This window comes from Trachymyrmex cornetzi, unplaced genomic scaffold, assembly GCF_001594075.2.
Source record: "Trachymyrmex cornetzi isolate Tcor2-1 unplaced genomic scaffold, Tcor1.1 scaffold83, whole genome shotgun sequence".
Lineage (NCBI taxonomy): Eukaryota > Metazoa > Arthropoda > Insecta > Hymenoptera > Formicidae > Trachymyrmex > Trachymyrmex cornetzi.
The window spans coordinates 2,545,034-2,556,708 of record NW_017300169.1 but is presented as its reverse complement, the minus strand read 5'-3'; the positions used below and the strand labels follow the sequence as shown (position 1 = coordinate 2,556,708).

Below are 11,675 nucleotides of genomic sequence, written 5' to 3'. Positions count from 1 at the left end.
GGGCAGAGCGACACTTTTTTTTGCCAGATTCTTTCATTTCATTCAATAACGCATCGAATAAGCCTATTTTTATTGATTTTTGAGGTGGGGTAGTTAAACTGAATAATTACCAAAAAGAAATAAATGTATTTATTATGTATCGTTAAACTGACATTTCTTTCGCTCGTCATTAGTCTTTTGAAAATTTTTCGTATTTTACGATATTCTTAATTAATTTTCCTAACGGGACCTTTATAAATTGGCTGTATTCCAAGTTTACTGCCAGCGCTGAAAATACTTTGTGTACTATAGATTTTCAGTACTGACAGTCAATTTTGGAATGTAGTCCGCTATACTGATCGAATATTGATTATCGAATGCGCATCAATGCGCATGCACCAAAAAGCGGTTCGTCTTAACAAAACTGTGTTTATACTAGTGTAAAACTAATTAAAATATAGAATTTTTGAGATTATTTGTGATATTTATCTAATTTTCTATGAAATATTTATTAATACTTATGTATATATATTTTTTAATACTTATGTACATATATTTTTTAATCATTTTGTGACAGTGGTAACAGTTTCATTATATATAACTATATACTGACTTCAGTTAAACAGGTTATATGCGGAAATAATAATTCTTAAATTTTATCCTGTTATATTTAATTTTTATATTCCATCGTGTTTGTCATTATTATACCGTTATTTTTAAAATGTTTGTGTATAAATGCTGAAGCTTTCAACTTTGTTCGAAATGATTTCAGATTTAATATTTACACATATATAGATATATATATATATATATATATATATATATATACATATACATATAACTAGTAATAAATTATTCAAAACTTAAAATGACACGCCTATTAATCAGAAGCCCAATGTTAATGACCGTATTTCCATTTTCCAAAAACGATGATCAGTATGATAAGCCTGTGAATACAATAATAAAACCACTAGATGATGAATTAGGTTGGGACAGAATAAAAAAAATATTTACTTTGGGGTATGTATCATGTACATATACACACACATATCCAAATATAAAATCTTTTTACTTCAATTGCATAAATAAAATTTTTATTATAATGGTTTGTAATTATAACAGAGAAAATGGGTATTCAAAAGAACTGCAATCTATCATAAATATAACAGTGTCAGGTTTTGGAATTGGCTTAGCTATAGCTGGTACGAGTTCAACTAAGACTACAATAGATAATTTCATCATGAATAACGAAGCAACACGATTCATAAGCCATTCTGATGCAAAATATAGTCTTCAACAATCAGTCGTTACAAATTTTTTAAAGAAGGGTGGACGATATGGGATAAAACTTGGAACATTTTGTTTTATCTTTAGGTACGTATACTTTTTATGGCCTAAAATTTATAGAAAGTTAAAATATTTTCTTTTATAGTTCCATAACAACATGTACATCATCATATCGTGGAAAGATAGCACTAGAGAATTATATGTTAGGTGGTTCTATAGCAGGATTATTATTTAAAATGAATATGGGGCTTCGAGGAGCGCTTGTTGGTACTGGACTTGGTGGTATATTAGGTGGAGCATGTGGTGGTGTATCACTTCTTATTCTTAAGTTATCAGGAAGAACTATAGATGAAGCATTAGAAGCACAAAAGAATTGGTTAAATGCGAGAGATATGTAAGTAAAATATTATCCATTTTATAATTTAAATATTGAATTTGATATTTCTTACAAGAGAGATCTTACATCTACATTCAATATAAGTATACTGTGTTATATCGTTGAATGTATAAGTTATAAAATTATACTGATTTTTTAAATACATTAATATTGTATATTTTTAACAATTGTAGGACGCGCGAAACAATAAAAAAACATATGAAAAGTGAATTACCAGAAATACAAAAATTATATGAAGAAAATAAAAAATTGCGGGATATAAATGAAAATAATAACCAAAACAAAACAAACCCATAATTATATAAATAAATGTTATATATAGAAAAACATCTGTGAGATCGAAATTTTTATTATTCATTTGTCATTGCCTTAAAGTTTTGTGAGATGCGAAACAATCAAAAAAAATTTTCTAACAAATATGCATATAAATTTTACACATAATTTGTCACATATAAGTGCGAAGTTCGACGAATCTCTTATATACACATGTATGTGTGTATATATATGTACATATATATATAATTGGCTTAAAGATCAAACAATAAAATAAATAATTATATACTTTAAGTATATATATTTACAGAATAGGCCAAAATAAATTTATCTTTAATATCTCTTCTTTTAAATAAAGTAAATGAGAAATAAGAATCATGCATATTTTATAACAATGCGTGCACAAAAATATATTAGAAATCACTATCCTGCTTTTATTTTAACATTAATAACCTCATAAATAGTCTTTTAATGTTCTTGTCCAGAGGATGCTAACTCTTGAACCTTGGTTATACGCTTAGCACCTCTGTTCGGTGGACCCTTGGGTTTAGCGAATTTTGGCTGATGTAAACTGATTTTTGGATGTAATTCCTCTTGAAAAAACTCTTCGGTAAGTTCCTGTCCAGCAGCTATTTCAAGCTGTGCAATTAAATTGTAAAGAAAAATTATAATATATGTGTAATGTACATCTAATAGAATAAAAATTTAGGAAATGAATAATATATACATATCAACAGAAGTAGGAATGTAGTTATATATAAGAGATTTACTACTGTAAAAATGGAGAAAATCAGGAAAAAGATAAGTTATATAAACATATGGCTGTAGATCATATAGCAGGCCTATTCTGCAAGTTGTAACAAAACATGCCTTTGAATCTTAAAAATAACTACATACCCATTTTAAGAAGTGCCGCCAAGTCATCCTTAGCAATAGCAATATACATACCTAAGTGGTCCTTACTAATTATATATGTACCTAGTATAAATGTATATATAATACTGAATATAATATAAAAAGAAACACCAAATTGTAAGTTTAAGTTGCATAATGCTTTATTATTTCCAGTAATATTCAATATTAGCAAGATATATATACAATTTCCTTGATTTTGATAAGTTATATAGATATAACTGAAAAGTCCAGAGCTAAGATAAAATCGGAGTTACAGAATAGGCCTGATATGACACTTAACTAAAGTATATTATTAGGCAATACTGTGGGTCTTGATTTAAAAAAATAGTATACGTATGTTTAATTAGTCTTCAATATAGTACAAGAATTAATTTAAATATATTTATGTAAATATTTTCCCCCCCCCCCCCCTCTCTCTCCCTCTCCCTCTCAACTGAACTAGAAAGTTAAATAATTCATTAAAAATAAGGGATATAATAATTAGGATTATAAAAAATCTATAAAATCATATAAAAACCGTACTATGAAATATAAAAAATATTAACTGTGCATGGAAGGAAAAAATCCAAGAATTTGGCTCAAATAATTTTCACAGCACAAGTAGACCCAGCTGTTTTATTAATCATTTTTCCGCACGCGTATTTTATGACTAAAACATTCAAAAAGTTTATAAAAAGCTACAAGTGTTAAGAAAATACAGATCACAAAAAATAGAATGCCTCTCATATATTTTGTTGCGGACTATCAAATTGTAGTCCTATCTGCTGTAAATTACATATCCACTTAAATATTTGAAAACATTTTCTCTCTCTGGAGATATTTTATTTAAATAATAAATTATTGTAATATAAATATATTAAATAATGCTCTTAATATATCTCGAATAACATAACTTTTTAAAATTTTAGTAATAATATAAGAATAACAAATAATTACCATTAATCTTGTTTAATAGTTGGAAATGTATAATATTTAACAGCTGATAGGACTCACCAAGATCAGTCTTACATCATACACATATTTGTAAGATTTAATATTTTTAGCATTTACAATAGTGTAGAACATGATATAAAATTTTGTATGTAAAATAACTAGTGTTATCACTATCTTGTAGCTGAAATAATAATGTGCGAAAAAAATATATCCACATTAATGTGGCGTTTGCATATTTATCACTCGTCTAATAACTACGTTATTATCATATTGAAAATATATAGAGAAGTTAGGTGAATGGCTTTAGCTCTTTCTCTTTCCTTCTACCTATTTAGAGCACAAATGGAATTTTTCCTAACTCTCTACTCACATCACATATGGTGTATATAGTTACCATAAATCAATATTAAAAATATTATGTTTATCGAATCTCATATGAATATTTGAATGAGTTTAAAAGCTAAGCCTTCAAATTTCACTCTAAAAATACTTACGACACATATCACCTTTATAAGACTAGGAACTAATTCACAGTACTAGGTACAATATATATATATATATTTTTTTTAAACATAGTTTTTAAAGAAAATATATATTTTAGGTATAGAAATGCTGCACATAAAATATATATGTATATATAAAGTTATTAGAATGAAGAGGAACTGTATGAATAGAATATGTTAAGTTCTGTATAAAACTAAATTACATACACATTTCACACAATTGCTATCACATGACATAATACTCATACTAAATATAAAAATTAAAAAGTGAGGCTTAGCTTTCAATGTCAAACAAAATAATTTAATTGAATCTAATTCTCGACACTATTTTTCATATAAATGAACAATTTCATACGTAGGATGAATTAATGAATATAGTATATGTGAAACAACACTATATGGGGTTATCTGTATCATAGGCATGTCACACTTATTATCAATAGATATAATGACGTTTTGCAAAGAACCTTCCACATGATAATTTTGCTTTTAAAATTTAGAAAAATACACCATCTGGTCTACTCTGTTTTGCTACTTAGATTTACGTATCACTTTGATAAATTAATTCTAAATGCTGATAAATAACACAGATTAATTTCCTTTGCATGATGCATTACATTTTCTGCTACTTGTAAATTAACTGTCATAACATATATTTATATATATATATATATATATAATTAGATAATTGTAATTTGCTCTAACATGAAACATTGGAAACCCATTATTTTAACGACATATCCTATGTCAATATCATATTATCACAATTCTGGAATTCATGAAGGAAGATATTTGATGCACAAAACATCATAAACACTTCAATTAGCAAAAAGCAATAATAATGGCAGAGATAAATGTTTTAGGCCAGTTTTAGCTTAAGACACAAGACCGTTTCTGTTTTGATTTTTTCTCTGGTATGGATTGAGTAGGAGCACAAGGTGTCGATGGAGTTGCAGGAGTTATTGCAGCTGAGTCTTTTATGCTTGGAGGATCTTCCAACTTATCTGCCAATTCCTCTCCACTATTAACTTCCAACTAGGATTGCAGTTATATAATACAGAGATGGCAGTTATATATATACAAGAGTACACACGTATATCAAGAATATATTTTTTAGTAGATCATAAATAAATAACAATTGCTTTTCTAAGTATAATAGTATTACACTTAGAAATGCAACGCACACAATCTTATATATGATACAATATTGCAATTACAATTATTATTATAGTATAGGATGATACAAAAGAGAAAAAGATTTCCATTGAAGCATACTAGATTTTAAAAAGAAATTACAGATGAATGCTAGATTTATATTCAAAATTAATAGTTATAGTCACAAAACACATGCGTATGATATTAATTAAATGTTGCACTTTTATTATTCTCAATGAGTATGCCTATTTGAAATATATAATATTTAAACTTAAAACAAGACTGATAAAGAAAAATATTTACATAAAGTGGATCAAAGCCAAAGTGAAGTAATTACAGAGAATTATTAAAATATTAAAAGTACTAACCTTTTTTATTATGGTTACTCCTAGAGACTGGATTAGGTCCAAGAGAGGCGCTTTGCATGAGGAATATAACATCCTTTCTTTAATACTGCAATTATATCCTGGCATACTATATATGAAAACTGAAAAAAGAAAAAAAATTATTCTTTTACACTGTACAGGTACATGAAATATTATTTATCGCTTACCTATGCTTTCTGTGTAATCTCCTTCGTGAGTATGCTTGAAATTATAAAGATGATATCTAGCAGCATCAGATGGAACTTTAGTAGGTAATTTATCCAGTGAAACATCGCAAGCTGTGACTAAATGTATTTTTTCTTCCTCCAATTCAATTTTTAATTGAATGTATTCGTGAATTCCTTTACCCAGCTCCGTGATGGCTTGCTTGGCTTCATCTGTTACTGGAAAGGCCACGCCACTCAAAGTCTGATGTCTTGTTTCGACATTATAATCCGTAGTCACGGTAGTCTTCTTCAATTCAGCTAATTCTTCCTCCGCCGTTGTCAGTGGTACGGGTGCTGTATCGTTTCTCTTATGTTTGTGATAACCATCTAATGTAATATCTTCCGGGACAGTGCCATGTAATTCCTCTTTTATTAAGGCTGTACCAAATTCCTGTTTGAGCGTAGCCTTAGTAGAAGCATAAAGCATTTTCTGTCGTACTGGTGCAGTATCAGGAGACCACGATATAAATAACCAATCATAGCCAGAATCTGGCGATTTTGTGTCCAATCTATAAAGGATATAAGCTGGTTGATTTTCCACAATCAGTGGCTTGATCATTTTATCGTAATCATCTTGCCATTTGTTAATTGGCTTCAGACTAGATGCTGGAGTTAATTCCTCTGGAAAAGGGAAACAATAATTACTAAAGATACAGCCATGCACTCTGATCTTCAAAGGATTGATTACGTATCTTGAAATGAGATAAAATTAACAAAGTCAATATTCGCTCACTTTGCAACTTTCACTTTGCTTCAAGATACACAATTAATCCCCAGATCTTACAGCAAAATAAACACATGTTCTTAGATTTCGATAATGCAAATTTATGCTACGATCCAGAACTTACCATTCTCTATCGAAATTTTTAGTACTCGTATCTTTCCGTCACGGCATTTCGCGAACAATTTCTTCAATGCATCATTGGCTAAAACAAATCAACCATTATTAATAAAAGATTAACAATTGAGATCGAAAAATTCTGTTATCAATTCACTGCAATTAATCTTCACCGTGACGAATGCAGTATGCTACGAGCAAAGAAACATAATCACCCTTAATTCCAGTCTGGTGGGACATTATTTCACGAGGAACTCTTGTTGCTGCCTGTCGAAGTTGGTCGGAATTCACGAAATACGTCAACAGTCGCCCACGGTCGCCTACGCGCGTCCGAGAGTTATTTTTTTCTATGTGCCAAAGTTTCGCGAGAGAGAACCACTCGAGTGTCAAGTATAATAAAGACCTGTCTCCACGGAGTCCACGGTGCTAGAACTCGGTCCGAGTTCTCGCTTCTCGGCAGTTCTCGTACCAAGAAATATGTAGCCAATCGACGTGCAGTTTTTACGGAAAAACGGCAAGTTGATTGGATACACATTTCTCAAACCGAGTTCTAGCACCGTGGACTGCGTGAACACAAGGCTTGATTGGGAACCTACGAAACATTCGACGATAAACAATAAGCGAATTTTAGCCAATTAAAAATATTAGAATCATATAGTCGCAAAAAAAGGTTAAATTGAGGAAAACGTTCGATTGTGGTGATACCGTCATAAGTTTCGCGTGTATGTATAAATTTTCAGATTTTTATAAATCAAGTATAAAACTTGACGTTTAATAAGATAAAAGAAACGTGATCAATCTCGATCGAGAAATCTCTCGACGTGTCCAATCGCGCTTGATAATGATTACTAAGATTTATTTATATCTAAATCTCTCTCATTTATATAAATGCTTTATTTAAAAAAATTGTCTATGATACGCTACACCACATTATATCGAGCCTATAATACTTATCAACCATTTTTAGAATATAAATTGAAGACTTAAGACTTATCACATCTATTGTGTACTAATAAAAAAATTGATTGTCCCTTTTTAAAACCCAACATTGCCGGCGGAGAGTTAAAACTTTTTCTCGACGCGTCTCGGAACGCATCGAGGAACGCGACATCTCATCCATGAATCTGCGCTGTTAGTGAACAATTACGACAGCCGAATGATAAGGAATATGATAAGAATGAGGAATATAGAGAAGCATCGAGAGGAATCTGTTTCGAAATACACGCGTTGCTCAACATGACACTCTCGAAAGGCCATTGCAGGCCGTTGTCACTTAAATCGCCTACGAACAGCTGTCTGCTAATGCTCGCGCTATTGCGCACGCGTGAAATTCGTCTGTCCATCTGGAAGCGGGAGTGACGTATCCTGATTCTCTTGACGGCGGATACAAGGTAGCGAGTAACGAGCAGTCGTGTATTTTGAAGGAGTTTCCACGTTAACCTCTCGACGGAGCTGGATTTCACCGCACGGGATTCAGTATGCTGGCCCTTATCAATCGGATCTTGGACTGGTTCAAGTCCCTCTTCTGGAAGGAAGAGATGGAACTCACCCTCGTTGGCTTGCAGTACAGTGGAAAGACTACCTTCGTGAATGTCATAGCGGTACGTGAGTCATGAATCTCCTCTGTTTAGGAGAACGCGCGTGAGTCGACCTCACAAACGTACAAGTCGATATCGACGAGACGCGGGGTTGCGAAAGCATTCATTCTGCCGTGTGTCGCAATGCTTGGTTAGATTCAATAACCCCTTCGAAGTAACTCCGTCTCTGTGTTAACGTATACTGTCACCGTATACGCCCTTACGTCAAATGATTTAGCATACGATTGTCGCAACTGAATGTTATAGTCATTGAACTGCGTTGCTGTTTTCGCTTATTTTTCGTCTTTTTCTCCCCCGTTTTCTTTCTCCGTTTTTTCCCTTTTTTTTATGGAAATCCGATTGTTCTCGCGTGAATGTATAATAAAACTTATCGTTTCTGCACTTATAAACGAATTGAAAATTAAATTTGTTTATGCCAAATTTGAATACGCTCATTTATAGTATATCATTTTCATTATAATTGGAATTATATCAAACTAAAATTATAAAATTATATCTTTGTATTATCAGAATTATTAATGATAATTGTGCATATCATTGTTCTTAAATATGGACTAACAAAGATAATCTTTCTCTTTTCTGTATTCAGTCGGGTCAGTTTAGCGAAGATATGATACCAACTGTAGGCTTTAACATGCGTAAAATAACCAAAGGCAATGTCACTATAAAAGTATGGGACATTGGCGGTCAACCAAGGTTTAGATCTATGTGGGAGAGATATTGTAGAGGAGTAAACGCCATAGTTTACATGGTTGATGCAGCTGATTCAGAGAAGATTGAGGCAAGCCGTAATGAATTACACAATTTGTTGGATAAACCACAATTGTCAGGGATACCAGTGTTGGTTCTGGGTAATAAAAGGGATCTACCTCATGCATTGGACGAGAATGGGCTCATAGAAAGAATGTAAGTTTTACACTTAGCTGTGCGTAACATTTTACAAATGTATGGATATATATGTATGTATTTTTTTTATTCTAGGAATCTATCTGCGATTCAGGACCGTGAGATCTGTTGCTACAGTATTTCGTGTAAAGAAAAAGACAATATCGATATCACGTTACAATGGCTCATAGCGCATTCAAAAAGTGGAGTTCGTTAATACTCTTAAAATCTCCCATTTGTTAGTATCGGTGAGACTTTGATACTGATAACAGTATTGGGATCAATTGTGAAACGATCGCATTGAGCAAACTCTGTTCAAAACTGAAGTCATTATTGTAGAAAATTACTCGAGCTTTAGCTATCTAAGTTGGTTGGTGCGAATATGCCGTGGTAAAATTTAAAAATCATGCTTGTATGCCAAGAATCTGCTCGTGTGAATTATACCATAAGGCACTCATTTCCCGCGAGCACCTTAGTAATAAGGAACAATTTTTTATATTTTCGTTTTAGGTAAGTCCAAGAATATATTCCAATACTTAATATAACAATTAAATGTAATTAGTATCTCTGTATTTTCTATAATTACCGCTATTGTGTAAAGCTGAAATAATACCAACATAATCGCAGTTAATTATTGTGATATTATAGTCTAGATGTCGATAATCTGATTTTGTCTTGTACCCTTGAGAGATACCAAACGTTTCATGTATAAATTAGAGAAAATTGTAGCTATTACGAAATACACACGCGCAAAGATATCACTATTAATTAATATACTATAGTATATATACATATACTATATATATATATATATATGTGTATATATATACACACCTCGAAAAACTTTAATAACAAATAAAAACGACGTATTGCAAACATCACTTTTTGTTTCTTCTTACTTCAAGAATGTGATAATCCCGAGTCAGACGCTACTCTCGTGCGTTTATGTATAAAGAACTGTGACGGGGGCATATATTTATCAAATATTTCGCAAAGACAATAGAAAACAAAGCAGTTAATGACAGTAACGGTGGTATCAACCACTGACAAAATTTCGAAACAGCTCAGAAAGTATTACGAGAAGTATAAATTCTACTATATAAATAGACCAATTCTCTAAAAAAATTTGATTGCAGTAGAATAGACAGATTTTATTTACTCTTCAGTGATACGAGGAAGTGTAAACGCTCACAGATTTTTTTCGCGTTATTTATCCTATAAATTGATTTCTTTTCATTCATTTCTATCTACATATAAAGTTTTGTATACGCTTAAATTTCCCTTAATCCAATTTTCTGTGGTTTAAATTGTTTCTAAATAACTGATTGGCTGTATTCACTGACATAATTATGAAATTGCCACAGAGTTGCTTTGTATACCATGTGTATAACGTTAAATATTTCGATATTTATTTGTATCGAATTCAAGTATGTAGTTTTCAAACAGATCAATTCAAACAATGAAATTTTTTAATAATATACTGTATAGGGAGGGGAAGAGCTTTCCTAAGTTCAAATTGCTGAAATAAAGTTTCAGGGAAATTGAACTGCGCTTATATGACAATATGATACTTCATTTTCTAGCGGTGTTCGTTACAGCCAATTTTTGTTATATTTATTAACTGTACATGACTCACTCTTTTAATAAAGTGGTCACAATATGTATTAAATTGTCGGCAAAAAAATCAATTACATATTACAGCAGAAAAAATCCTCGAGGTCTCGTCAACGATTTGCGGATACATGTACATGATAAAGATAAAAACGATTATCGTGTCTCCTATTTTATAATGCATACGTTATAATACAGAATCATGGATGGAATGATACGTTTCCATCTTTCAGGGACAGAAAATATGCTCACATACATACAGTTACATTTACGGTTAAGGTCCAAAAGTCAAGTATAGTAGAGTACAGAACTGGATACTTTTATACGAAATATTGTAAAGATAATATAGATAATATTAAGAAAAAAAAAATAAAATTGTGAAAATATAATAGAATAATATTCTTTATAAAATTTAAAGATAACACTTTGTTTCTTTAAAATTCAATTAAGAATACCGTTCTGTTATAACTTTGTCTGAAAATTTCCATAAACAGAATATCTTGCACAACTGGAAAATATTTTACTGATAGATTTTTTAATGCAAAATTTAAAATCAATGTTTCCATACTGAAAATTTTTAAGAAATATCTTTAAAAAAAAATTGATCAAAAATGTAAAATTTTATTATATGTATTTAAGCGACCAAACAATATTCATCAACTTTATTTTTCAGTTAATCTTGAGTAAACTTTAGCAGAATATGATAAAT

The 11,675-nt window shown here is 30.8% G+C and overlaps 3 protein-coding genes across 4 annotated transcripts; 2 read left to right on the top strand and 1 right to left on the bottom strand.

Annotated features, from left to right (window-relative positions):
* Positions 1 to 798: 798 nt before the first annotated feature.
* Positions 799 to 1,960, top strand: 140up (RPII140-upstream gene protein). The gene is made up of 4 exons (XM_018519564.1): positions 799 to 999; positions 1,102 to 1,353; positions 1,412 to 1,660; positions 1,837 to 1,960. Exons 1-4 carry the CDS (start codon positions 848 to 850, stop codon positions 1,958 to 1,960), a joined length of 777 nt encoding a protein of 258 aa, XP_018375066.1. The 5' UTR covers positions 799 to 847.
* A 377-nt stretch (positions 1,961 to 2,337) lies between these two features.
* On the bottom strand, positions 2,338 to 7,432 carry twf (twinfilin actin binding protein). Of its 2 annotated transcripts, none has more exons than XM_018519562.1 (5): positions 7,088 to 7,432; positions 6,883 to 6,960; positions 5,996 to 6,655; positions 5,811 to 5,929; positions 2,338 to 2,575 (listed from the first exon to the last, which is right to left on the bottom strand). In XM_018519562.1, exons 1-5 carry the CDS (start codon positions 7,110 to 7,112, stop codon positions 2,405 to 2,407), a joined length of 1,053 nt encoding a protein of 350 aa, XP_018375064.1. In that variant the 5' UTR covers positions 7,113 to 7,432; the 3' UTR covers positions 2,338 to 2,404. The 2 variants fall into 2 exon arrangements, with proteins under 2 accessions (XP_018375064.1, XP_018375065.1); XM_018519563.1 differs by lacking the exon at positions 2,338 to 2,575 and adding an exon at positions 5,137 to 5,322.
* Positions 7,433 to 8,274: 842 nt separating this feature from the next.
* Positions 8,275 to 10,194, top strand: Arl8 (ADP-ribosylation factor-like protein 8). The gene is made up of 3 exons (XM_018519565.1): positions 8,275 to 8,473; positions 9,060 to 9,376; positions 9,452 to 10,194. Exons 1-3 carry the CDS (start codon positions 8,351 to 8,353, stop codon positions 9,570 to 9,572), a joined length of 561 nt encoding a protein of 186 aa, XP_018375067.1. The 5' UTR covers positions 8,275 to 8,350; the 3' UTR covers positions 9,573 to 10,194.
* Positions 10,195 to 11,675: the final 1,481 nt, after the last annotated feature.

Excerpts from the sequence above, each read along its gene's own strand:
- Arl8 (XM_018519565.1), top strand. The coding sequence starts at position 8,351 with ATGCTGGCCCTTATCAATCGGATCTTGGACTGGTTCAAGTCCCTCTTC. Across the intron at positions 8,474-9,059 it reads CCTTCGTGAATGTCATAGCG|TCGGGTCAGTTTAGCGAAGA; the intron begins GTACGTGAGTCA and ends TTCTGTATTCAG. Across the intron at positions 9,377-9,451 it reads AATGGGCTCATAGAAAGAAT|GAATCTATCTGCGATTCAGG; the intron begins GTAAGTTTTACA and ends TTTTTATTCTAG.
- twf (XM_018519562.1), bottom strand. The coding sequence starts at position 7,112 with ATGTCCCACCAGACTGGAATTAAGG. Across the intron at positions 6,961-7,087 it reads CCACCAGACTGGAATTAAGG|CCAATGATGCATTGAAGAAA; the intron begins GTGATTATGTTT and ends GATTTGTTTTAG. Across the intron at positions 6,656-6,882 it reads AAAAATTTCGATAGAGAATG|AGGAATTAACTCCAGCATCT; the intron begins GTAAGTTCTGGA and ends TCCCTTTTCCAG.
- 140up (XM_018519564.1), top strand. The coding sequence starts at position 848 with ATGACACGCCTATTAATCAGAAGCCCAATGTTAATGACCGTATTTCCA. Across the intron at positions 1,354-1,411 it reads ACATTTTGTTTTATCTTTAG|TTCCATAACAACATGTACAT; the intron begins GTACGTATACTT and ends TTTCTTTTATAG. Across the intron at positions 1,661-1,836 it reads TGGTTAAATGCGAGAGATAT|GACGCGCGAAACAATAAAAA; the intron begins GTAAGTAAAATA and ends TAACAATTGTAG.